At 51.2% G+C, this 24826-nt stretch overlaps 2 protein-coding genes across 2 annotated transcripts; one reads left to right on the top strand and one right to left on the bottom strand.

Annotated features, from left to right (window-relative positions):
* The first annotated feature begins 308 nt into the window (after positions 1–308).
* capn1 (calpain 1) lies at positions 309–17869 on the top strand. Its single transcript, XM_037480839.2, has 22 exons — positions 309–483; positions 3014–3441; positions 4207–4276; positions 5097–5215; positions 12286–12419; positions 12650–12818; positions 13224–13307; positions 13867–13952; positions 14036–14110; positions 14203–14363; positions 14452–14609; positions 14712–14723; positions 14864–15075; positions 15162–15201; positions 15305–15370; positions 15449–15506; positions 15591–15655; positions 15742–15810; positions 15895–15973; positions 16086–16202; positions 16278–16336; positions 16428–17869. The coding sequence occupies exons 2-22, from the start codon at positions 3190–3192 to the stop codon at positions 16452–16454; spliced, it is 2112 nt and encodes a 703-aa protein (XP_037336736.2). The 5' UTR covers positions 309–483; positions 3014–3189; the 3' UTR covers positions 16455–17869.
* Positions 17870–17993: 124 nt separating this feature from the next.
* pnp5a (purine nucleoside phosphorylase 5a) lies at positions 17994–20316 on the bottom strand. The gene is made up of 6 exons (XM_037480850.2): positions 20132–20316; positions 19432–19601; positions 19246–19349; positions 18979–19154; positions 18659–18849; positions 17994–18551 (listed from the first exon to the last, which is right to left on the bottom strand). The coding sequence occupies exons 1-6, from the start codon at positions 20143–20145 to the stop codon at positions 18268–18270; spliced, it is 939 nt and encodes a 312-aa protein (XP_037336747.2). The 5' UTR covers positions 20146–20316; the 3' UTR covers positions 17994–18267.
* Between the last annotated feature and the right edge of the window lie 4510 nt (positions 20317–24826).

Genomic DNA, 24826 nt, shown 5'->3' with positions numbered 1-24826 from the left:
GGAAAAGTATTAATTTAATAAGTGCATAAGTATGCAGAAAAAGGGCGCGTGTCAGTCTTAAGACACATTATCTATATCTATTTTAGTATCTAAGTGAACCCGTATCCATGCACTGAACTGATGCAACAACATGGAACCACGTCCTATGTCATAATTAGTCCTTCCAGCACAATCCATCTCCAAATCTCAAACTTTATTACCTGGCACTGTGTGCTTTGTGTGAAAAAACAACAACAACAAAAGTACATCAGCAGCACAGAGTATAAATCCCTCCCTTTCAGTGCAGCGGGCGTCATACCTAGCGGACATTGCGCAGACGCAGTGCGTCGGGTGCACATTGGCTCCAGTTGAGAGCAGAGGCATGAATAATACGCGCTGGTAGAGAATAGAGGAGGGGTTGAACCTTCACCAAACATGGAAGGAGAGCTCAGCTGGATACTTCGTGTCTAAAGAACTGCACTCAGGAGGAAACATCCCGCAAAGGTAAATATGAGCGCCCTTCATTTAGCGTTAGTTCCGCTGTAGTTCTGCAGTTTGCGTCGCGCTGCAGCCAGACCCGTATTTTTGATTTCCGAAACCGAAACTTTTTTTCTTTTTCTTTTATTTTCTTTACACGACATCGAAGAGTTTGTGAGTCGTGCAGTAAACATCTGGAACCAATCGCGTCCACACAACACCTTCACCAGTCGCCCGCTCGCAACTTCCGCGGCACCTTTAAAATCCGCAGATCACTCGCCCTAAAAACTCATTTTATCTCGCCTGTGTGCGTGAATGTGTGTGTGTTTTTTTTAAATCCGCATACCGTTTCTTATGAGAGGGAGCTGAACAGCAAACTGGGGGGGGTGGGAAGTACCAGCTGTTAGAATGCAACTTTCTCAAGTTGACCAACACTGACAGCTGGACCCCGCGTCTCCTCTCAGGGGCCACACCCACCAGCAGGGCCGCAGGCTTTATCTCTGCGGGCCACACGCTCGATATCCCCCCCCCCCCCCCACCCACCCCACAATAGACATGGAGAGAGTGTTGTCATCTACACGGAGACGCTTGTTCGTTAAGTGTGCCCCAAGCTAAATGTCTGCATCCGACTTTGACAGAGATCAGTCGGCATGAAGTCCTCTTCAGACTGAGTGTGTGTGTGTGTGTGTGTGTGTCAAGTTCCTGCGCGGATTTGAAAGCAAACTCTTCTCTGGATGGGTTTTAATTCCACAGTGTTTGCAGTAATGCACCAAGAGGCAGGGTCCGAATGCTTACTCACTGCACAAAACACTCGACCCCCCCCCACCGCAGGCCTCACCTACGGTCACGGAAATACAGCGACGTCGCTGCTGTATTTCTGCTGATGCGTGACTGACCCTGGCGTGCATAAATACACGTCTCCAAAATCCCAGTAGGAGCGCTGATAAACTCGCGTGGCCCTGACACCCTTCACATCACACCTGCACATCATGTCTGAATCTCTATCCAAACAGCTAGGTTTGGGAGGTGAGAGCTGGTGCCTTTTAGAGTTGATTCAATAGGTGAATGCAGGGCAAACGAGGGCATCGTTTCCTCGTATAGTTTGATTTTCTTTCTTCATTGTTATTCATCTCTGTTGTTGTTGTTGGGCTGCGGCTGCTGGGGGGAAATGTGTGGACATGCTTCTGTTTCTGCTTCTGCTTCTGCTTGTCATGTCTCATAAATGTCACTACCTGCACTGAGGTGGAGGATATTTTGTGTGTGTGTGTAAGGGGGGGTGTAAGTGTGTGTCACATGTGAGGGCAAATAAAATATTCATTACAGGCAGATTGAACCCGCGTTGGGCAAAGTGCGCCCCGATAACAAGCACCGGAGATGAAACCCACTGGTTGTGTGGCCGGTGGAAGATGGTATATTTAGTCGTCGCCTAAAATAGACCCGATTTGACATTTTATATTTTAAAAATACATCATATGAACCGGAGGAGTCTTAAAAAGGCAATAAAAGTGATATACATGTATAATTTGGGCCTTTTTGACACTGCTCATTAGAGTTTTGCTGAAACTGTACTTAAGTCTTAAGTTGCTAACATTGGGATTTAAATCAAACTGTCGGATAAAACATCTGGTCATAAATCCAACGCTTACGCCGGCCTTCTGTTGGTGTTTTTAATAACAGCCCCAGAAGAACGATCGAAGTAGTTTTAGATAGTGAAGTAGGACATTAGCAGTGGTCGTGCTAGCATCGCTAATTAGCTGCGGAAAGCTAGTACTGCTAGCTAGCTGTGCTGCCGTGGCCGTGTGGTAGCAGTTTGAAAGCAGTGGTCTTTTTTTGATTTTTTTTAAATTTCTCCCAACAAAGCAAGTGGCGTTGCAGCAACATGTTCTGTCCTGCGGGCCTTGTTGACAGGAACATTGTTCAGTCGGTGAGCCGGGGGCCCGTTGTGGGCGCGGTTCACACAGAGCTGTGGCAACCTCTGAGCAAATAGGAGCCAGACCCTTTGAAACAGGAAGAGCGCTTCTGTGCTTCTGCCGGAAAGAAAAGCAAAGCAAAGAGGGGGGGGGGGAAAGAGTGAAGGAGGACGGGGCCCAACCCAGATGAGCAGTTTCGATTTTCCTTTCGTTTGAGAAGCTCTAGTTCTGTCAAGAGCTTTTTTTTTAGGTGGGGTGGGGGGGGCACAAATGGCCGTTCACACCTCCCCCGACTCGGCCTCTGCTTAATTGACGAGTCGGAGAGAGCTTTTGCTTGTTCCCGGCGCTGCCTTCATTGTGCATCGAGATTTACACAAACCCACTTTGCACAATACATATCTCCCCACACACATGTGCACGCACACCACCTTTTTAAACACACCTTGTTTGATTAAACTGCTGTGTGTGTGTGTGTGTGTGTGATTGACTGAAAGGAGCTGGGCAGGGCACGCTGGCCTCTTTAAACCATGACTGCACGTAAAGAACGCTTATAGGTGCTTCTTTTGTCTGTGTCCTAAACAGAAGTAGGTGGGACGTTACCTCTGCCTTCTTTCTCAGTATCTCACTTCAACTTTTCATTCTTCTAGGCTTCACTTGCCGGAGGGGAGAAGCAAGCAAGCAAGCAAGGAAGGAAGGAAGGACTGACGAGCCTGTGAAGCTTCTGCATTTTGAGCTGCCGGGCCTGTGATTCAACGCTTTACAGCTTGAATCCGTTACCGCCTTCTATCGGATTCCCAACGACTTAGTCCACCGACGCCTCGCGATGTCGTCGCTCTGTGCGACCGGCATGGCCGCCAAGCTGAGGAGCCAGTGGGACCGCAACGACGGCCTGGGGCAGAACCACATGGCGGTGAAGTACCTGGGTCAGGACTACGAGGGCCTGAGGGCCCAGTGCGCCCAGGCCGGCAGGCTGTTTGAGGACCACCTGTTCCCCAGCGCCGCGTCGTCCCTGGGCTTCAACGAGCTCGGCCCGAGGTCCGCCAAGACGTCTGGAGTGCGCTGGATGAGGCCCGGGGTGAGGAAGGCCGTTTGGACCCGGCGTGACTCCGATCCATCGTTCTGTCGCGCGCTGATCCAGACGCTGAAGTTGTTTTTACTGGCAAAGTTTCATTTTCTTTTGTGGTGACTCTTTATTTGCGTTTTAATGATGATCAGCAGTGACTGAATATCCACTGCTTTTTATTACCTGCTGTAATAAAAAAATATCTTTTATCTACCGAGCAACATTTCCCCAAAGACTTAAATCTTCGTTGCTTGGCAACTAAACTTTCTCTCAGCAATGATTGGCCGATAACATTTCAATATCCCCCCCCCCCCCCCCCCCCCAAAAAAAAAACGCAGGTTCCTCTCTCTCCCTGCTGCTTCCAATCCGCCCATGCACCTTCCTCCCCCCCCCCCCCCCCTCAGCCTCCTGTCGCCTCGCTGCATTATGAATAAATTGGGGGGGGGGGGGGCACAAAGATGGCACACGCGCTCTCATTACTGTTTGATTCGCGAATACCTTGCCGGGTCACTGCCGCCGCCTCCCCCCCCACCCCCCTCTGATGCTTTCCCGGGGTCTCGTCTCGTCCCCCCCCCCCCCCCCCCCAAAAAAAGTGCCTCGTTGCATAATGCAGGGGCCTCTGTAATATTTACACGGCATTGCGCGGCTCGTGACTTGTTGAAACCCCGTAGAGACGCAGCGCCAGATGCAAAAAGTGAGGATCCCCCACAGCCGGCGCTGCAATAATGCGTTCTTGTGTTTTGTTGTTTGTTTGTTTGTGTTTTCTCCACCTCGCAGGAGATTTGCAAGCGCCCCGATTTCATCGTGGACGGAGCGACGCGGACGGACATCTGTCAGGGGGCTCTGGGTGAGGCGGCGCCGCTCCTACGGGATCCAGATGTTGGGAGGACGAGAGGGAGAGAGAGAGGAGACGTTTTTAGATTCATTTGCGATTGACGGGTTGCGACGCTTTAAGCTTTAGGATATTAATAAGTTGGGGCTTTCATCTGTCTTCAGGCAGACGACCCCCCGCCCCCCCCACGCTAGAATATGATATTCCCTTATTGAAACGATGAACTGTTGTCTGACTCGCACAAGGTTGAACTAAAAGCTCATGAGAGAAGATTGGAAGTGATATTATGAGGTTACGTCTCGGCGCGTCGTTTTCATCTTTTAAAAAAAAAATAGATTCATTTCATGCTCCAAACACCGCAACACATTCCTTGCATGTGTGAATCTGGGTTACTTTTGGGGGTTTTCATCCAACCTTTTAGGGCGGCCATGTTCCAGAACAAGATGATCAGTCATTGAAGGCCTTCTCTGCGCTACTATAACGTTTCATGACTTTAATACTAAAGGCCAAGTCTGGGTGTATCACTGTAACCGGGGCCTCTCCCACTTTCCTAGAAGGCAAAGCTTTTTGGAACAAAGTTCACGCCTCTTGTTTCTACAGAGGGAGGGAGGGGGGGGGGTGGACAAATCCGGTTTTGTGAGTTTCTTTCTCACTGAGCGTGTTTGTGTTTGTTCCAGTGCGTTCAGACTGAATCTCAGAGAGTTAAAAAAAAATTCTGATTCCCTTCTCATCACGTGTGTGACATGCTCATCCTGCCATTCAAATGCAGCATGGAAGGTCTTGCCCCCCCCTCCCCCCCCCCGTGTGATTAAACTGTGTGTCTTTCTGTGTTCAGGGGACTGCTGGCTGCTGGCGGCCATCGCCTCGCTGACCTTGAACGACCACCTCCTCAACCGAGTGGTCCCCCAGGGACAGGGCTTCCAGCAGGGCTACGCCGGCATCTTCCACTTCCAGGTGTTTGAACAGTGCTTTATTATAACATGCATTAATTTTGTTATTGCAATGTGTTTGGGGCTTGGACTCCATCCTGCCGTAGGAAAGACCAGGGGCCGGGATGCTGAGCCGAGCTATATCCCCCCCTTCGGGAGTCCAGACACTGGTGATGGTGGTAGAGAATAAGTTGCTCCAATTTCCTGATGTGCCAGGTACTGCTGTAGATTGGAGGTGTCAGGGGTGGTGGCGGGTCGCCTTTGGTGCGCGCTGAAATGACAACTGACAGCAGAGAGAGAGAAAAGTCTTTTAACGTTTGCCAGCCCTGATGCAATTGGTTTACGGTAACATCACCCACATCTGGTTGGCTGGTACTACCTGACCCCGCCCCTAATCAGCTGGCCGTGTGCCCCCATGGAGAGAGGGAGCCTACCGAGAATGGCAACGCCTGTCCAGTCTTCCTGACTGAATTTTCGCCTAAGCTTCATTTCAATCCGGAGAGACTTGAAGTTTGAACAGTGCTTTATTATAACATGCATTAATTTTGTTATTGCAATGTGTTTGGGGCTTGGACTCCATCCTGCCGTAGGAAAGACCAGGGGCCGGGATGCTGAGCCGAGCTATATCCCCCAAAAACAGGTTTATTTTATGATGAATAAAATAATACTTACGGCCACTGAGGAGTCCTAGCCAGACTTTAAGTGGAGCTGGTGGGACAAGGGGTTAGCTTGGTAGGGGAACATATCATGGGTCACGGGGAGTCAAGAGCCGATAGCGGCCACAGTTAACAAGGAAAGGACAGGAAGATCTCGTTGAAACACAGACAAGGACAAGGGGGCAAGGAAAGCCGCAGGACGTAGCGAGGGCCTAGCTGGGCCACAGTAAGGCATGGTGGGATTTCAACAGATCCCGAAGTAAAAGAGAGGGTCTGCTAGACCAAAGGACGGTATAGGTTGGGGGCGAGATAGACCCACGCCAAGGGCAGGGTGTGGTCGTGTAAGCCCGCAGACAAGATAGATGTGGTCACGGTCGACCGCAGAACAGGACAGTCAGGGTCAAGGGAGACCGCAGAATAGACATAGTTGCGGAGGACCCCTCACAGAACAACTTGACCGGGTCCGCTCAGACCGGGAAACAGATGGTCACATGGTGTACCTGACTGATCCTGTGCGCCCGCTGAACAGCCCTGCGTCGCTTGACGGGTCCAGCTTGGACCGGGCCCTGCTCAGACAGGCAACTAGCCCTGATCTATAGTGACCTGGTCGCGGGACCGCTAAACGGAAAGGTAGTCAGCTTGACTGGTCCCGTGAGACCGCGAAACAGAGTGTTGTCGGCTTGACGGGTCCTTTCGGACATCTTTTGGGGAAATTTATGTGGTCCCGTTAGACCAGGAAACGGACACGTTAAGCCAGGTAACGTTAAACCTAGGAAACACAGCCACGTTAAGTCAGGTCACGTTCACCTAGGAAATTAGATTTTCTTAGGGAGACTGGGAGGAACTACGCCGGTCCCCTGCATAGGGGACGCTGACCTGGCCTTCCAACATGCCAAAAGGGAATGCACCACCACCACCAGTTATATGCATGCTTACCCGCTCATTTACGGCTTATAGATCTTGCTTTGCACGTACTGCGCTACGACCAGGGCGGAGGAACGTCACAACCTCTGACGACCCCCCCTGGCCTGTTGGCTGAGAGCTTGTCACTGGGATGCTAGCAGCTCTAGCAGTTATTACCTTCTGGAATTCACAGACCCTCTTAGGCTTCCAGAATCCAACTCGCCATCCTTGATGTTGGAGAATGTGTGGGTTGCCGCGGCGCAACGTACCCTTAGGCCGGATGACGAGGAGATACCTTGGTTTATAGTCAAGTAGCTGCCCCTAAATGAATGCCCTGCGTACTGTTGGTGCCAACTTCTTAAGCGGATAAATATCTCAGCCAACCAAGAATAATTTTTAGCCCTTAGTTGAGATTGCTGGCCGCGCTTGATTGTCACGCTAAATGGAATCATCTGAAGAAAGGAGGCCCTGGTCTAGCCAGCCGTGGCTTTGACCAAAACCCCCCCAAAACACAGCTGGCCTGCATGCCTCCATGTTACTGATTCAGCACTGCTGTTGTGGCCGTTACACTAACACATTGAAACCACTGACACTCACGCTCCGTCAGTACTGCTCCTGTTCCCATATCGGTTGCGGCTGTTTGCATAAATAAGACGCCATGTCCTACTAGCAGCATGGAAATACGCTTCCCCGCGGCATAATGCGTATGGCGAATTAGCCTCTTCGCGCAAACTCTTGTCATCATGCGACGAGTGTAGCTTATATGGTTCCGGTGCCTGGTTCTGCAACGCGGCTGCGTCTTATGGGCAGTTGAGTCGATACTCATTCCCCTCCATGGTTTTGAAAGGGGCCTGCCCGTGCTGCAAAGCCATTCACCGCCAGCATAGGTGGCACACCGGCCCTTGTAAAAGGCGACCCAGAACACAAGGTCTTTGCGTGTGGAAGTTGTTGATATGTTCAGTTATTAGTTTCCGCAGCCATGTTTGTCCCGTAGTTTCCTCCAGGACTTTAACGCCCCTCAACCGGCAATTTCAGAGATCTCCCTCCATGAGTTTGGAGCCCATCTGTGCATCCTTATAATCAGCCCTTGACTGGTTGAATGGGTAACCGCAGCTCTGTATTACTTCCGAAAAAGCGCTTCAAGTCGATTTGTTTCTCCTGAACAACTTTTATACGCCGGTATTATGCTAACAGGATGGATGGAAAGGACATAGTTTTCCGACCAATCACAGCATTGTGGTTTGCGCGAGGCTTGGGTAGCTTGCTAGCCCAGCACATTTGGTTGACAGCTGCCAGAAGGGGTAACCAAGCACGGAACGGACGTGCACCGGGTCCTGTATGCATGCCCCTGTGTTCCTCTGAAAACGCATGACCATGAACTGGGCTTTTTAGGACCTCATGCCGCTGCTATGACTGTTGCGAGCCCGATGCCGGTGGTTAACCTGTCGCTGACGGGCAATCTGAGCTGGGTGACCCAAAGCGCCGCACGGATAGATTGCAGTTGAATGTCGCTTGCGGATTTGTTTCTGTATGCAGGAGTCGCGCAAGCTTCTTTTTATTTTATTTATTTATCCTTATATTTCTTTAGCTTGAAAGCCATGCACCTGCATAGGCACAATTATGACACTTCCCCCTTATTGCTAGTGGTCCTGTATTTATTTATGCAATACATTAGCTATAGCTTAGACTATTTGACTAGAACATCATGTCCAGTTGTAGCAGTTATTCTGATCGATTACTAGTAGTCAATACGGTGGACCCGGCCTGAGTGCCTTAGAAGCTTCACGGTACTGGTTGCCGAGCTGTTACTCCCGTAGTTCACGCTGTGATCGCTACCCAGCTCTGTAAGAATCTAGCTCATGCCCCCTCTCAGGGTAAACATTACATTACACCGCGCAAACAACGGTAGACGCCAGCGCTGCGTGCTCCGCCGTGGAGCGCTTACTTCAAACACCACGGAGCTTCACCTCGCGACGCTGCGCTATCATCACATGAGGACAGCCGGACAGTGCTAACCGGGGAATAGCTTCGCATCGCGGAGCGTGTCCATACGTTACCAGCTTAGTATCTGCGTGCTTACCCGGTGGACAATCAGGGAATGCGGGTGCCTGTGAATGCCGAGCTGCTTCATTCTGCATGGATGCGGAGGGTCGACTTGCAGAGTGTTAGCCCATCAAGGAGCTGCTTGCTGGACGGAAAGCTGCGCGTTTCCCAGGCGTTGGAGATGACGGTGATTTCCGTCCTCGATGTTCCGCAGTAGCTGGAGAGCCGGTCCGGGGTGTAGCGCTCTCTCGCAGTAGGAGCTAGCGCCGCTAGTGGCAGTGGCAACTCGTTGAGGCACTTCCTGTTGCAGGTTGCGGTGCCTGTGGCTCTGTGGCAACTACCGCGTGTGTTTACTCGGTCAAGAGACCAGGTCCTCGGTCGGGGGAGCTAAATGGACCGGTGCCTCAAGTTAAAGGAGTGTTACCACGATCTATGGGAGCGATGCCTCGGCTGGTATCGGTACCGGGAGCGCGTGCTTTACGCTCCCTCAGCGCGAGCTACCGTTAAGTCCTTAACACCTCGACTGTTTATGCCCTGGCTCTTAATAACGCACTTGTAGTTTGGCTACTTGATTTATTTGTACTCTATTGCTTCTTGTTCTGTACCCTCTGCTGAATGCACTTCTTGTCCCTTGGATTAAATCGTATGCTAAATTACATAAAACATAATGGGTTGTTTCAATTCGGTGCGGTTGGCAGGGAGGGATCGACTCGCTCTCTGCCAGCTGTGAGCCTTACCCACTCACACCTGGGCAGAGGGATGCTTGGTGCTCGGACCGCGCAGCGCTCTTACGTTTAGCATAACTGCTTCCTGCTGCGCCTCATAAAAGTGCTACTACGCCGGTGGCTCGCCGGCTCAGATTTTGCTTTAGCTTTCCGATCGATCGCAATCAACCGACGTCCCATCGGCGTTTACCGCAACATTGTTGTGTCGGACAACCTTCTTCTTCCTCCCCAGTTCTCTCTGCCGCTGAATAATAGCTTGTTTGATGGTCAACCGGTCACATGCACAGATGCGCAAGGACGTGCGGCTGAGAACTAACTCGATTTAAACGTCAACCGGTCACATGCACAGTTGCGCAAGGACGTGCAGCTGAGCACTAACTCGATTTAAACGTCAACCGGTCACATGCACAGTTGCGCAAGGACGTGCAGCTGAGCACTAACTCGATTTAAACGTCAACCGGTCACCTGCACAGTTGCGCAAGGACGTGCGGCTGAGGGATAATAGTTTCTCTTCCGGAATCGTCTTACCGAGAATGCCCCGCAGTCAGAGCCAACCTATCGCATCTGGTTTTGCGTTGCAATGACACCTGCTCACGTCTGGTGCGCTCTGACTCGCCTTTGGTGCGCGCTGAAATGACAACTGACAGCAGAGAGAGAGAACAGTCTTTTAACGTTTGCCAGCCCTGATGCAATTGGTTTACGGTAACATCACCCACATCTGGTTGGCTGGTACTACCTGACCCCGCCCCTAATCAGCTGGCCGTGTGCCCCCATGGAGAGAGGGAGCCTACCGAGAATGGCAACGCCTGTCCAGTCTTCCTGACTGAATTTTCGCCTAAGCTTCATTTACATGGATCGCTCTGGGGGGGACAAAATGCAGTCCTTCAATAACGGGGCCACACAAAATGAGGAGTGATGGTGATGATTTGTACATTTCAACCACGGATCGGCTTCTTTGACGCAGTGGGGGGGGGGCCTTTTTCATCTTGGTGCCAAGCGGACTGTTCGCCTGCCAAGTGATAACGAGAGAGAGCGCGAGTCTGGGAGGAAGTGCAGAGGAAACGCTGCCGCACAGCGAGGACACACATGCCAACACGTGTAGGAACGGGCCTGTGGTGTCACATGACACACACACACACACACACACACACACACACACACAGGTTAGTCTACACAGCATGGCGGGGAAATCCATCCTTTTCCCCAGAAGACGAAGATTCAAGCATCTTTTCGGTTCATTTGGTGCTGACTCATTTTGCATCAGCGGGTCAATAAATGCCGTCTCACACACACACACACACACACACACACACACACACAGAAGGCAGCCGAGGGAAAGCAGAGCATTTGACCCGTTTTCTCACTGATTAGTTCCAGAGACTGTGAGATCACACACACACACACACTGGAAACAACGCTTGCATTTGCTGCAACGTGCACGTGCATGTTGAACGTGCACGGAGCGGCTGGTAAATAAACACATGTACTCCTTTTGAGCGGCGCGAGGCTTGTCCTACTTTGGTCTCCCCCTTTCTCTCCAGCGTGCCTGGATGTTGTTGTTGGTGTTTTATTTTTTCTGCATCACAGCCAGCGTATTTCTGCTTTTCAGTTTCTCATTTTGTGTGTGTGTGTGTGTGTGTGTGTGTGTGTGTGTGTGTGTGTGTGTGTGTGTGTGTGTGTGTGTGTGTGTGTGTGTGTGTGTGTGTGTGTGTGTGTGTGTGTGTGTGTGTGTGTGTGTGTGTGTGTGTGTGTGTGTGTGTGTGTGTGTGTGTGTGTGTGTGTGTGTGTGTGTGTGTGTGTGTGTGTGTGCACGGTCGAGTCTTCCAGGGATTCCACCCTTTGTTTCATTTCTGATCATTTTAAGCCTCTGGAAAAACAGCCCGGACCTGAATGAGTCATCCCCAAATGTAATTACGAGTGCACTGCAGTGAGAGTCTTAATTGAAGTAGGACCAAGAGTGGGGGGGGAAGAGAGAGAGGGGTGGCGGGGAATGGAGGAAGGAGGAGTCTGTGGGAGAATAAATTATAAAATAGGCAATCTCAGTCGGAAACAAATGAAACCAAAGTGGGGCAGAATCGCTCATCATATTCTTATTATAGATCCACACGGAACAACTGAGGGTTTCAAAGGCTTTAGAGGGGGAAGCGTCTCGTACTTTTGGGTATCCATAGGGCCCCCCCCCCCCCCCCACACACACACACGTCTGTAACATTCCAACATATATATACACACACACGCATGCACACCTTTTATTGGCTTTTTATGACAACCCTGCAACTTCCTTCCTCGTCTTTCTCTGTTTCTACAAACCCGATTACTTTGACAGACGCATCTCTCACGTCTGGGAGGTTTGTTTTTCTGTACGAGTCGACCGATGTGACAGGAAAGAAAATTTGATCAATGATGTGAAACGGCATTGGATATTTCTTCGTCCACTTGTCATTCCTCTCTCTTTGGGTCTCATAATTACAAGAGGTGAAGGAATTCCTATCAAACCCAGTCGGGCTCAAACGGCAGTATATACACAACATATATATAATATAATATTATGCTGGGTGGAACTCTTGTGCTCCCTGCTGGCCGACACGGTCACATGTTAAGGCCCAATGTGGGGAAAAGATTCAGAAAATACATTTTTATTTTTTTATTCTTCTCCTCAGGGTTCAGTCTCCTGATTCCTCACCCTGAGATTTAAAAGCCCCCCCCAAATTCCAAACCTGTCTTGACTTCCCTCCTTTTTTTTTTTTCCTTCTTCTTACTCCTCCCAGTTCTGGCAGTTCGGCGAGTGGGTCGACGTGGTGATCGACGACCGGCTGCCGGTGAAGGACGGCAAGCTGCTGTTCGTGCACTCGGCCGAGGGCACCGAGTTCTGGAGCGCGCTGCTGGAGAAGGCCTACGCCAAGTAAGGGCCCCCGCGCTAAACCTGCCCGGATACAAGCGCGCCGTGGGCAGGGGGGGAGGGGGGGGGGGAAAAGAGTCTGCTGGGAGACTATAACTTCGGAACTTGAGACTGTGGCCTCGGGTTGTGAATGTGGCTTGCTGTAAAAGTGAACACTTGCATGCACACCTGCTCGTGTGGACTCAAGCCAAGCACTACCCCCCCCCCCCAACACACCTTCTCAATCGCCGCAGGCTCAACGGCAGCTACGAGGCCCTGTCGGGCGGCAGCACGTCGGAGGGCTTCGAGGACTTCACGGGCGGCGTGACGGAGATGTTCGAGCTGGGCAAAGCCCCCCCCGACCTGTTCAGCATCATCCGGAGGGCCATAGACAGGGGCTCCCTGCTGGGCTGCTCCATTGAGGTCAGTGCAGCGAAACCCCCCCCCCCCCACCCTCTTTAGGTCTGGACGGAGCCCGGGCTAGCTGTTTCCCCCCGTTTCCAGTGTTTGTGCTAAGCTAAGCTACTTGCAGACATGTCAGTGGTGGAAAACTTTGGGTTGGAGTCTGAAGGAAACAATAATGGGAAAATCTCCTTCTTTTTGAGGGGGTCAAAGGTGACTGTGATGGTAGAAGGATGCACGTATTCTGGTCTGATACCACCAGAGGGCGGTAAAGATCGGGGAGCTTTCAGGGGTCACAGCGGGTTTATGAACGAGTCTAATCCATGATAAACTAACCTTTCCATTTAGTTTGTAATCACTTTAAATGATTAAAAAAAAGGAAAATACTGTGACAGAACAAAGCTGATCGATTTAGTTTTCTCTCAGACGACCAGCTCCAATGACCGGGAGGCCGTGACGTTCAAGAAGCTGGTGAAGGGACACGCCTACTCCGTGACCGGGGTGGAGGAGGTGAGTCCAGTCCGGTCACATGGCACAGCTTTGTTTTCCAGCTGCTTTTAGCTCCGTGTCACCTGCTCGGAATCATTCGAGTGATTCGATCCCAGAAACTGGAGGGGGGGGAGAGAAGAGAGAGTGTGACTAAGTCACATGAGGCGGCCCCCAATTCACTTTGTTTCAGCTAACGAGAGGCAGCGAAAAGGACGAGGAAGCACGTTAACTCCTAACTGCCTAAATACATTACATTTGGTGTAATAAATAACGTGAGCATAAGACAGACTGGTGTAAACTGAGTCGAACCCTTTTGACATTTCTATTGAACCAAACTACAAAAATCAGTGCCGAGATTTGTATTTTAATAATAATGATAATTTAATAATTATTCACCAGATATTGTATTTTTACTGTATGTATTGTAGATTTCTTTATTCATTTATATCCTTCAGTAAAACGTAACGTCGTAACGTGACAAGTGGAAGTGGTTCTGTCTCATTCTCCCCCCCCCCACGCGCCGCGTTTCACTGTGACGACGTGAGACGTCAGACTCACTGCGTCTCCCTGTTGTCCCCAGGTGGTGTACAGAGGGAACGCCACCAAGCTGGTCCGCATCAGGAACCCGTGGGGGGAGGTGGAGTGGACCGGCCCCTGGAGCGACGAGTACGACGTTTAAAAAAGCCCCGGCAGTTTCTTATGTGAGACAGAAAAAAAAAAAAAGCTGTGTTTTTTTTGTTCTCCCTCAGCTCCAGAGAGTGGGACAGCGTGGACGACTCCACCAGATCTCGGCTGCGGAAGCGCAGCGAGGACGGCGAGTTCTGGTGAGTCTCGCCTTCCCCGCCTCTGGCGCTTTGAAAGGCCGCCGCCGCCCTCGCGCTTTGTGACGCCCCCGCCTGTACCTTCCGCCTCGCAGGATGTCCTACGCCGACTTCCTGCGCGAGTTCAGCCGCCTGGAGCTGTGCAACCTGACGGCGGACACCCTGCAGGCCAGCCAGCCCAAGAAGTGGAGCTCGGCGCTGTACCAGGGCGAGTGGAGGAAGGGCAGCACCGCCGGGGGCTGCAGGAACTTCCCAGGTGACCTTTGGCCCCTTTAAAAAAATAAAATAAATAATAATAAAAAAAACGCGTCGCCGCTCAATGCCAACCGGTTTCGTCTTCCCAGCGACCTTCTGGCTGAACCCCCAGTTCAAGATCGCGCTGCAGCACCCGGACACGGGCACGTCCGAGTGCAGCTTCCTGGTGGGCCTCATGCAGAAGGACCGCAGGAAGAAACGCCAGGAGGGCCAAGACATGGAGACCATCGGCTTCGCCCTCTACGAGGTCCGCCGCCGCCCTTTTGCCCCTTTTTTGGGGTTCTACCCTCGTTGCTCCTGATCGCGGCCCATCTGATGACCTCGTTCTTTCTCTCTCCTTCTCTCACAGGTTCCGAAGGAGGTACGAGTTGGGCTTTTTTTTCTTGTCTTGTAATTTAAGATCAACCAGTCGTTTTGAGATCCGAGCAAATACTTCCAAATTCTACCCGGACGTCGCACAGCCCCAGAACCTCTTCTCTCCCCCCCCCCCCTCTCTCTTAGTTTGTGGGATGTTCGGGCGTCCACCTGAAGAGGGACTTCTTCCTCACGCACGCCTCCAGCGCCCGCTCCGAGCTCTTCATCAACTTGCGGGAGGTCAGCTCGCGGCTGCGGCTGCCGCCCGGCGAGTACGTCATCGTGCCGTCCACCTTCGAGCCGCAGAAAGAGGGCGACTTCGTCCTGCGGGTTTTCTCCGAGAAGCCCGCCGACTCCCAGTGAGTGACCGCCAAGAGACGTGTGGGGGGGGGAAGAATGGTGGATGGAAATAAATGACTCGGAATCTCTGTTCCCTTCGCTTCAGGGAGCTCGATGACGACGTCAAAGCGGACCTTCCGACTGAGGTAAGGTGGGGGGGGGGGGCAGGAAAACCCCCACAACGGGACCACGAAGGACGTGTGTGTGTGTGTGTAGACGTGTGCTGACGTGATGTGTCCCGTGTTTCAGGTCCAGCTGGACGAGAGCCAGATCGACCCGGCCTTCAAAAACCTCTTCAGACAGCTGGCAGGATCGGTAGGCTGGACCAATGCTTCCTGACACACACACACACACACACACGGGTTCTCATGACTTGTGCGTTTGTGCCAATAGGACATGGAGATCAGCCTCACAGAGCTGCAGACCATCCTGAATCGGATCATAAGCAAACGTTAGTATCTGGGACCTCGTTGGCTTCTTCTTCTTCTTCTTCTTCTTTTTTTAAACGTACCTTCATTCGTTCTCTGTCTGGCAGACAAAGACCTGAAGACGGACGGCTTCACGAAGGAATCCTGTCGCAGCATGATAAACCTCATGGACGTATCCTTGAAAATGGGGGAGGGGGGGAGGGGTGGACTAGATGTTCACCAGACCTGGTTGCGTTGCTCCTCAACACGCCTGCTCAGACGGACGGCAGCGGAAAGCTGGGCCTGAGCGAGTTCCACGTCCTGTGGGAGAAGATCAAGCGCTACCTGGTGAGATCGACCACCGAGGAGAACGTGGATGACCATCGATGCGGTTTCTGTTTTCCTCTTTATTGACCCGTGTGTTCGTCTCAGACCATTTTCAGGCAGTTTGATTTGGACAAATCGGGCACCATGAGCTCCTACGAGATGAGGATGGCTCTGGACTCTGCAGGTAGAGCGTCCTTCTCGTTTCTATGGCGAGACCAGAGGAGACGGCGGCGCATGAGACTCTTTTAAACCTCTCCCCTCCCTCCCTCCCCCCCCCCCCCCCCCCCACACTTCAGGTTTCAAGCTGACCAACACTCTGTTCCAGCTGATCATCCTGCGCTACACGGAGGCCGACATGTCCGTCGACTTTGACAACTTCGTCACCTGTCTGGTCCGGCTGGAGACCATGTTCAGTGAGTCCCGTCAGAATGCAAAAAAAACAAAATGACTGGCAGGATGTCCCTAAAATGTTCCCCCCCCCCCTGCAGAAACCTTCCACACCTTGGACACGGACAAAGACGGCTACATGTCCCTCGACTTCAACCAGGTACCACCGGCACAGACGCCTCAACGAGTCGCCTCGCTTCCACCCTCCACCCCCCCTTAAACCCCCCCCCCTCTCTCTGTGTGCTCCCCAGTGGATCACCCTGACCATGTTTGCCTGAAGACGAGCGGACGCCTCTGCTGCGGCCCCCAGGGGGCCACGTTCCAGAAGTGCCTTCTCTTCTCTCTCTCTCTCTCTGCATTTCGTCTACGTGGTGCCTGCTTCGTCAACGTGTGCCGACTCGTTTACGCCTCGTTTTGGTTTTTCGCCCAACCAAGGGAACCAAACATCTGGAAAAGAAAAGTTTTACAGCTGTAGAAGCCTTTGTTCGCAGAAATAACGTTATTTAACTTTTAAACAGAGGACCAAACCCGTCCCAGCAGCGTTAAGGGGACCCTCGGCACACTTTCTGTAGACTTCCTGAGGCTTTTTATCGATTTGACTTGAACATGAAAATCCTCTCTCCGCGTCTCCGCTTAAAAAGGCTACGAACGAGCCACGCTTCTCCGTTTGGGGGGGGCGGGGGGGGGTAACTCCGGTTACCGCGGCAACGTGCAGTAGTGAAACAAACGGCTCGCTCTAAGGGGACGCAAACACACGGCGCTATATTTTAAGAAAACACACTTAATACTGTTCTATTTCTGCTTTTTGCTAAAACATTGCACTAAATGCTGCACACGGTTTCTTTAATTAAAAGGGTTAATAGGGAGGTTTTTTTTTTTTTTTGTAGAAAATTAGCTATAAAAAATGCTTATACTTAATAATTTACACTTACCGAGCACTACGGGTTCCACTAACAGGGCCGCGTTCATCCCCAGAGGGGAAATAACACCTTTTTGATCGATTTAAAAAAAAAAAAAGGTAATTTCCTCAAAGAGTTGATGTACTTGAGGACAATCTGCAGAACGCTCTTCTGAGAGTTTGTTCCGTGGGAAGGTTTGAGGCCACGTGGAGCTTACGCTTACCGACTTTCACGTCTCCGGTTTACACCCCCGGGCCAAACTTCGCCTGCTCGTCGAGCGGCGCCCGGTCGAGTGACGCTTCCCCCTCGAGGGGGTTTGGCTCAGGATTCTGCACGGCTGTTTTTACCGAAGAAATAATGATTTTTATTTTTTCATTTTTATATTGCAAGGGACGTCCCGGTGGGTTTTAATGAGAACAAGTTGTTGAGGTGGAGGGAAACTTTTTATGCAAGTTGTGAGCATGCAGCGTGAAATGTGATTACATCGTCTAACTGCCTGACTTCTGCCACATGTGAAGTATTTTTAACAAAGTGTCATGCCTTTTTTTTTTTTTTTTTCATTTTTGTAAATGGAGGAAATCGATTTTGAAACGTTTACATTGATCCTTTACGCTGACGTCGCAGCCAGCGATCCTCTGTTGGGTTTTTGCAGCGGATGCTTTTGTAACCAAATGTTTACGAGGGTCACATCCAGGGTCACATCCAGGGTCCTCCGGGATCGATGTGCATCATGTGACTTCACTGTGCAGCATCTCTCAAACTCTTTGCCAAATAAAAATGGGGATTTCAATAGGTCTCAATTTCTGTTTATTGGTGTTTGTGATATGAAAAAAAGCTCCCTTCCACACCCCAAAGTACAACACAAACACACTGGATGTAATAAATAATACACTTTAGTAACAACATTAATATGAAAAAAACAAGCACTGTAAGATACCTTCTGTCAAATAATGTACAGTGTACACATCTCAACAACATCACAAAATTAGGAATTTTACAGTAGATTCTTTTGTTCATTTTTAAGTTAAATCGACATTTACACAAGCTGATCACGTTATAAGTTAGAACAAAAACGTCTTGATTGCGTATTGCCAGACGTCACAAAAAGCACAACAACACCAAAACAAAAGGTTGTATTTTTGAGATCTCTTGGTCGGATTAATTCTTTTGACCTGAAAGCCCAACCGCTCGCCTACGCCATGGACTCGTTGGGGGGGGTTTTCTTCGGCACGCCAGCATCCCTCGGTCGTCCTACTCGGGCGTAGTTGTTGTTGTTGAGCTCCATCTTGGTCACAATGGCGGACACCAGCCGCTCCAGCTGCGCCGCCCGCCGGCTGCCCGTCTCCAGGACCTCCTCGTGGTTGGCCTTGGCCTCGCTGCCGTAGTCCATCACGGCCTGGTTGGTGATCAACGAGAACGCGAAGACGCGCATGCCGCAGTGGCGCGCCACGATCACCTCGTGCACCGTGCTCATGCCTGACGAGGGCGATATGGTTTGAATGAGGTACACTTTTTCGACATAACCCCCACTCGACTTATATGGCGTTGGCGGGGAACCTTTTCCCGCTGAGGCCGCTACTCACCGACCGCGTCGGCGCCCAGTCGGTGCAACATGCGGGACTCGGCGATGGTCTCGAAGGACGGTCCGCCCAGCACGCAGTACACCCCCTCCTTCAGGAAGTCTCCGTAGCCCAGTTCCTGTCCCACGTGCATGGCCATCTGCTGCAGCGCTCGGTCGTAGGCGTCCGACATGCAGGGGAACCGCACGCCGAACCTGCCGGCAGTACAGGGAGGGAGGGGAGGGGGGGGGGGAGGGGAGGGGGGTTAGTGAAGGGATGTTGGGTTCAACAAGACCTCTGGACTCTGGAAGCTTCTGGTCGTGTCTTGTGAGAACCCGGCGTACCTCTCGTCGTTGGGTCCGCACAGCGGGTTGACGCCGGCGAAGCCCGGCAAGTTGAGGTGGTCTTTGATGATCATGATGTCCCCGACTTTGAAGTCCTGGTTGAGGCCCCCGGCGGCGTTGGTCAGCACCAGCGTCTCCACGCCGAGCAGCTTGAAGATGCGTACGGGCAGCGTGACCTGAGACCAGAGGTGTTGTGGGTCAGTGGGTCGAGGCAGTCATTGACAGTTCTTCTTAAGCCCAAGGGGTGGGGTTTCGGATGACGCTCACCTTCTGGATCGGGTAGCCCTCGTACAGGTGGAAGCGGCCCTGCATGCAAACGCACGGCTTCTCCTTCAAGGTGCCGAACACCAGCCGGCCGGCGTGTCCGTGCACTGCGGGAGGAAGACGAGACGCTCAGCGGACGTGGAAACGAGAGGCCAGACGTTTTTTTTTGTTGGTTGGGGTTAAGTTCACCGGTGCTCTGTGGAAAGTTGGGGATGTCCTTGTAGTCGAAGGCCACCTGGTCCTTCAGCATGTCGGCCAGCCCGCCGAGCCCCGAGCCGCACACGATGCCCACAGTGGGGCGCACGTCCGTCCGGGCCAGCAGCCAATCAGCCGTGGCCTCGCACTCCTCGTAGGTGCAGCTGGAGGGACGCGAAAAGATTGGGAGGGGGGGGTTCTTTTAATCAGACGCGACATTCAAGTCTCCCTGCCTCCTGATTCATTGAGGGTCATGTGATGCGGTCATCGTAATCACATCACAGGACAAGAGCTGGGCTGATCTGAGAACAGCCACCGACAAAGATGCACGAAACTTTCTCTATATATATAACTTTGTGTATTTCCTCTATAAGTGTCAAACTGCTTTCACTCCCTTTTCCAGGTATGCCTTGACGGTTACACAAGGCTGTGACTATAAATAAACATACGCCCTGTGGCGGACTAAAGCAACAGTTTAACTCCACGTAGGACTCTCACAGAGACACATGGAGGTCCTTTGGTGGAGGCCGCTGCTGCTCAGAGAGCATGTGGTCTTTTTTCAGGGGGGGAAGGGGGAGGAGCCAAGCCACACATTCCCCCGGGTTTAGCTTCTACCCACAAACTTTTACCCCCCCCCCCCCCTCCCCCCCCCAACCATGAGAGCCGTGGAAGTAGAGTCCAAAGGAGCACTCACCCTTTGTTTGCCATCACGAGCGATTCAGTGTCCACGAGAAGGAAGGAAAAAAGAGCAAGTGTGAACTTTTTCAGAAAAGGAAAACCAATTTCCAAAAGAGGCCAAAACCTTGAATGGGAGTCCAGCTGTTTGGAATGAACTCTCTCTCTCTCTCTCTCTCTCTCTCTCTCACTGTAGGGGTAAAGGCTCAGTGTCCCGTTTTATTACAGGCACAGAGGCGACCCCCCACCCTCTGCTCCTCACTATGACGCATGCGGAGGCTGCAGCCTCATAGGCCGGCACAACACACCCTCCAAATGGCATGCACCCCCCCCCCTCCCTCCCTCCCTCCCATTCACACATCCTGAGCTCCACTATTATTGTAAACAGGGAATGGTTGCAACAGTTTTCTCCCCCCCCCCACATAAGACGCGTTCTCAGCATGACACAGGGTTTATTTTTCAACATTACATATCTGAAGTGTGCAGGAGGTTGTTGGACAATCTTTTACTCATTCCTTTGTGTCTTGTTATTGGCTCGTTCAGTTCTCACGGGGTGTTTTCCCAGATGCACACGCACACACACACACACACACACACACACACACACACACACACACACACACACGCACAAAACAAACACACACGCCCCCGGATCCCGAGGCTTGTCACCTGCCCTGAAGCTCCGGTAATGGATGAGCCCACGAATGTGAAGCAAAGAAAACACGCTTCAACATTCTGTGTTTACGTCTTTTTCTTAAGTCAAAACATTAATATCACAGCACGAAGGTTTAGGTCATCTTTCACTTAGCGTAGCACTACTAGATGAATGTGATACAGAATGCTCCTTTTATTTTGTGTTTAAGCAGCATTTATTAACTTTACTTATTAAAGCAGAACTGGTTTGATGATCATGTCGTGTTTCCTCCATTAACTGTTATTAAAATAACTATTTCAAAAAAAAAGGACGATTTCCATCATGCGTGCGGGGGGGTGTGTGTGTGTGTGTTTGTGTGTGTGTGTCTGAGGGCCCGGTGACTCACACTTTCTCCAAACAGCTTTTTATCGCCTTGTTTTACTGCCACTTACTCCGCTTCCTGCCGACCCCTCGCTCGCCGTTCCAAACCCGCCCCGACTGCGACTATTGGATATATATAATAATCAGTTGTACGACAATAACAAAAGTACAGTACGGTTTGACGCCGTTGGACCTTGGATTGTTGTTGCCTGGTGACAGCGATGAGGTCAACCCCCCCCCCCTCTTCTCTGTTCGGGTCGAGTCCTCCTCGTATCTCTTGTTCTTTTTAAGGGCAGTTGTTCACTTTCGCCTGATAGCGTTGTGGCAGCAGGTGACCCCATCGACCTCTTCACCCCCCCCCCCGCCCCCCCTCGTTGCCATTTTGTACACATCCCTTTTTCTTTATCTAGAAAAATCTTCTATAAAATTAAAATAAGAACTACTTGGCCGGTAACTGTCACAATACTTTTGTTGAGTTTGTTTCCTGTTTTATTCTAAAGTTACTTCGTGACTTCCTGTTTTCCCGCCATTGTAATTGTCCCTTTGTCTCTGCGTCGGGTCGTCTGTCGTTATTAACATCCTTTGTGCAAATGGATCATTTACCACAACTTCTCTTTCCTTTTTCACCCTGCAGCTCATCCTCTCATCTGACACATTTCCAGAGCACAACAATATAATTATAATAATAATGATTATAATATTGATCTTATGGCACAGCTCACACGGGGCGGGAAAAAACAGACAAACAGCACCAAACAAAGTGTAACTACCTGGTCTCTCATTGCTGCAATAAGACACGTGTTACACAACACCTGGTCCTCACAGTCATGTGACAAATGCCAGCAGTGTGCGACTGCTGCTGTTGAGACGCATTCCTCAAGCGCTCTTACGTGAACAGAATGATGCCAATTGTGCACGTTATTGACTCCGCAGAAACACAAACAGCTTCTATTTGTTCTTGTGACGCGTGTCTCTGTCCATCTACTGTCTTATCTTTGTTTTTTGGGAGGCGGGACGGAGCCATTGTCCCATCGAGACGTGAAGGTTCCCAAAACCTCTCATAAAGTGAGCGTTGAGGTGTGCACACAGTCGCTTGTGACAGCGTGTGCGTCGTTATCAGTTCACTTCCTGCAATGACTGGATGAGATGAGACGCACAATCGGACAAGACAACAATGTGAGACGGGCCTCAGCAGGGAGTCACCCTCAAGCATCAGATCCAAATCGATTCCTTGGGTGGGGGCCTCTTGGTCTGCTGAAGGTCATGTGCTGCACGTCAGGTTGTCGCCGTGACGACCGATTGAACCCGTGGGGGCCGTTGGCTGGAACGAGCGGCGCCGGGAGGAGTCCAAATGACCGCTCTCCTCTTTAGGAACCTGCTTCATCTCATGTTGAACTGCAGAACATTCTCCTTGTGATGGACCCGTCCACTGGTCACATGACGGGGGAATGGAGTTTTTTTTCTTTTCTTGATTCAGCTTATAATTCAATAACTTTTTGTTACTAATTTCAAATGAATTTCATCTCCGAATCGAGTCTTGAGAAGGTCCAGCTTCCTGTGATTAAAAAGACCAGAGTTGAGGGGGCCATCCCTCCATAAGCCCCCCCCTCCCCCTCCCCCACTTGTACTTAATGATGTCTCTTATCTATAACAAGTAAACCGGCTTATTGGAGGGAATTGCACTTTGTTTTTTGTCGTTCTTTGTGTCCTTGTGGTTGAAATGCACTTATTGGAAGTCGTCTTGGAGAAAAGCCTCAGCTAAATGACATGTGATGTAATGTAATATGATGTGATGTGATGGGATGAAAAAGTACATTCATCTTAAAAAATACTAATGTACAGTGTCTCTCTCTCTCTATATATATATATATAGTATGTTCAAGGCGAGTTTATGAGCTTCGCACAGTGTGTGTGTGTGTGTGTGCGTGTGTGTGTGTGTGTGTGTCTCCTGCGTACAACCAGCAGATGGAGCAAGAGACTAATACTCACTTGATTCCTTATTTTGCTTTTTAAATGGCAAATTACTAACAATAATAAATCATTGAATGTAAAGGTTCTGGCACCAGGCTCTGAGCTTCATTATAAGTTTTCTTCCTGTTATAATTTGTCTCTCTTTTGTCTTTCGTTTCCTCTGTTACTTGTTTGCCTTCCTGTCTGCGCCGAATGATGTGTGACGGATTGATGTGGGGGTTTTTTGGGGGGGGGGTTCTGCATTTATTTCTTCCTCGGAAAGAGGGAGGGCGGGCGGTGATGTGCTGTGAAGTGAAAGTTACAGAATAAAAACAAACCACAAAGGGGGAGGGCGACATGTGGTGGAAGCACAACTCGACCAAAAGGGAGGGGGTGAGGGGGTGAAGGGGGGGCAGATCGACAAAGAGAGGGGAGGAAACGAGGAAGCAGGAGGTGAAGCCATGTGCTTCCACCACGCCTCCTCTCACAACCTCTCTCCTCCTGTCACCTTCTTCCTCTTTCTTCTTTGTGGCCGGTTCTTTCTCTCTCTCCTCTCTGCTCCCTCTTCATCTCCCTTTCCTCCCTCTCGACTCCCTCCCGCTGACCTCTGACCTCTGCGGAAAACAGGGGAGCGAAGTGTGGGTTCTAACACGGTTCTATCGTTAGAAAGTCCTTTAAATATGAGGTAAATATGACCGTCATCAAATTAGATATATAAGATACATTAAATGGTGTACTTTGTTTAAAGTTTCGGGGCCTGTTTTAATTCCCTTTGAAGCACACATCGTTGTGGATGACATTCACATGAAGAGGGGGGGGGGGGGGGGTATTTCAGGTGAGCGATAGAACGAGCACTGTGGATTTCCCCCACACTCGCACTGCAATTTTCCCTTTGTGACAGGAAGTTCTTTTATCACGCCGTACATCGACCTTAGGTGAACCCCCCACCCCCCCCTCCCCCCGAGGGAGACCCCGACCCAAGAGGAGCCAGGTGCTTAAGAAATGGTCACACCCGCTCTGGTGTAATCGGATGTAGGGGCCCGGTTACCCCCGACGACGAGGGGACGGGAGAGGAACAACAGCACCGCGTCCCCCCCCCCCCCCCCGTCTGCAGATTGATGCGCGTATTGTGCGACGATTCACGGGGGCCCGCGTCCCACCCGGAGACCCTCGACCCCGGAGCAGGCGGGTAAATCAAACCCACCCTTGAATAGTGGCCCTTTTTCCACTTCCTCCAATAAGAAGGGCCCATTCTATCATCCAGATGTTTGAGTCAAATGTTCAAATCCACGTTATTCTTCCCTATGAACCTCGACCCCCCCCCCTCCCTGTCAGTCGCAGGCGGACATGGCACGGCATCACAGGCGAGGCCGGGGGCCCCCGCCCCCCTCCTTCGCCCGTCCTTTGATTTGTAGAACACCTCCGCTGCAGCGCGACAACTTCCAGGCCCGCAATCTCACCGCCATCAAACATTTACATGAGAAAGTTGACAAAAGGCTGCGACGGCGGAGGAGGCCTTCGCCACAAAGGGGCCCATTCACACGGTACAGTGAGGGAGGGGGGGGGGGGGGGGCCCGGGGAGGGAGGGAGGGTGGGAGGAGAATTAATGAATTAAAAAGCCTCGTGAAACAGCGGTTGTCTGAAGACATTTGGGTTTATATAGAGTGGGGGGGGTGACGGGGGAAGGGGGGGGGTGACGGGGGGAGGCATGGGGGGGCGAGGGGGAGTGGACAGCCCAGGCTTTCTTTA

Source organism: Pungitius pungitius, chromosome 1 (genome assembly GCF_949316345.1).
Source record: "Pungitius pungitius chromosome 1, fPunPun2.1, whole genome shotgun sequence".
Taxonomy (NCBI): Eukaryota; Metazoa; Chordata; class Actinopteri; order Perciformes; family Gasterosteidae; genus Pungitius; species Pungitius pungitius.
Note: the sequence above shows the minus strand (reverse complement) of the source record. Positions and strands in the feature narration are given on the sequence as shown.

Excerpts from the sequence above, each read along its gene's own strand:
- capn1 (XM_037480839.2), top strand. The coding sequence starts at position 3,190 with ATGTCGTCGCTCTGTGCGACCGGCATGGCCGCCAAGCTGAGGAGCCAG. Across the intron at positions 12,420-12,649 it reads CTGGAGAAGGCCTACGCCAA|GCTCAACGGCAGCTACGAGG; the intron begins GTAAGGGCCCCC and ends CAATCGCCGCAG. Across the intron at positions 15,076-15,161 it reads GAGAAGCCCGCCGACTCCCA|GGAGCTCGATGACGACGTCA; the intron begins GTGAGTGACCGC and ends CCTTCGCTTCAG.
- pnp5a (XM_037480850.2), bottom strand. Across the intron at positions 19,155-19,245 it reads AGGGCTACCCGATCCAGAAG|GTCACGCTGCCCGTACGCAT; the intron begins GTGAGCGTCATC and ends CTCTGGTCTCAG. Across the intron at positions 18,552-18,658 it reads ACTGGGCGCCGACGCGGTCG|GCATGAGCACGGTGCACGAG; the intron begins GTGAGTAGCGGC and ends CGCCCTCGTCAG.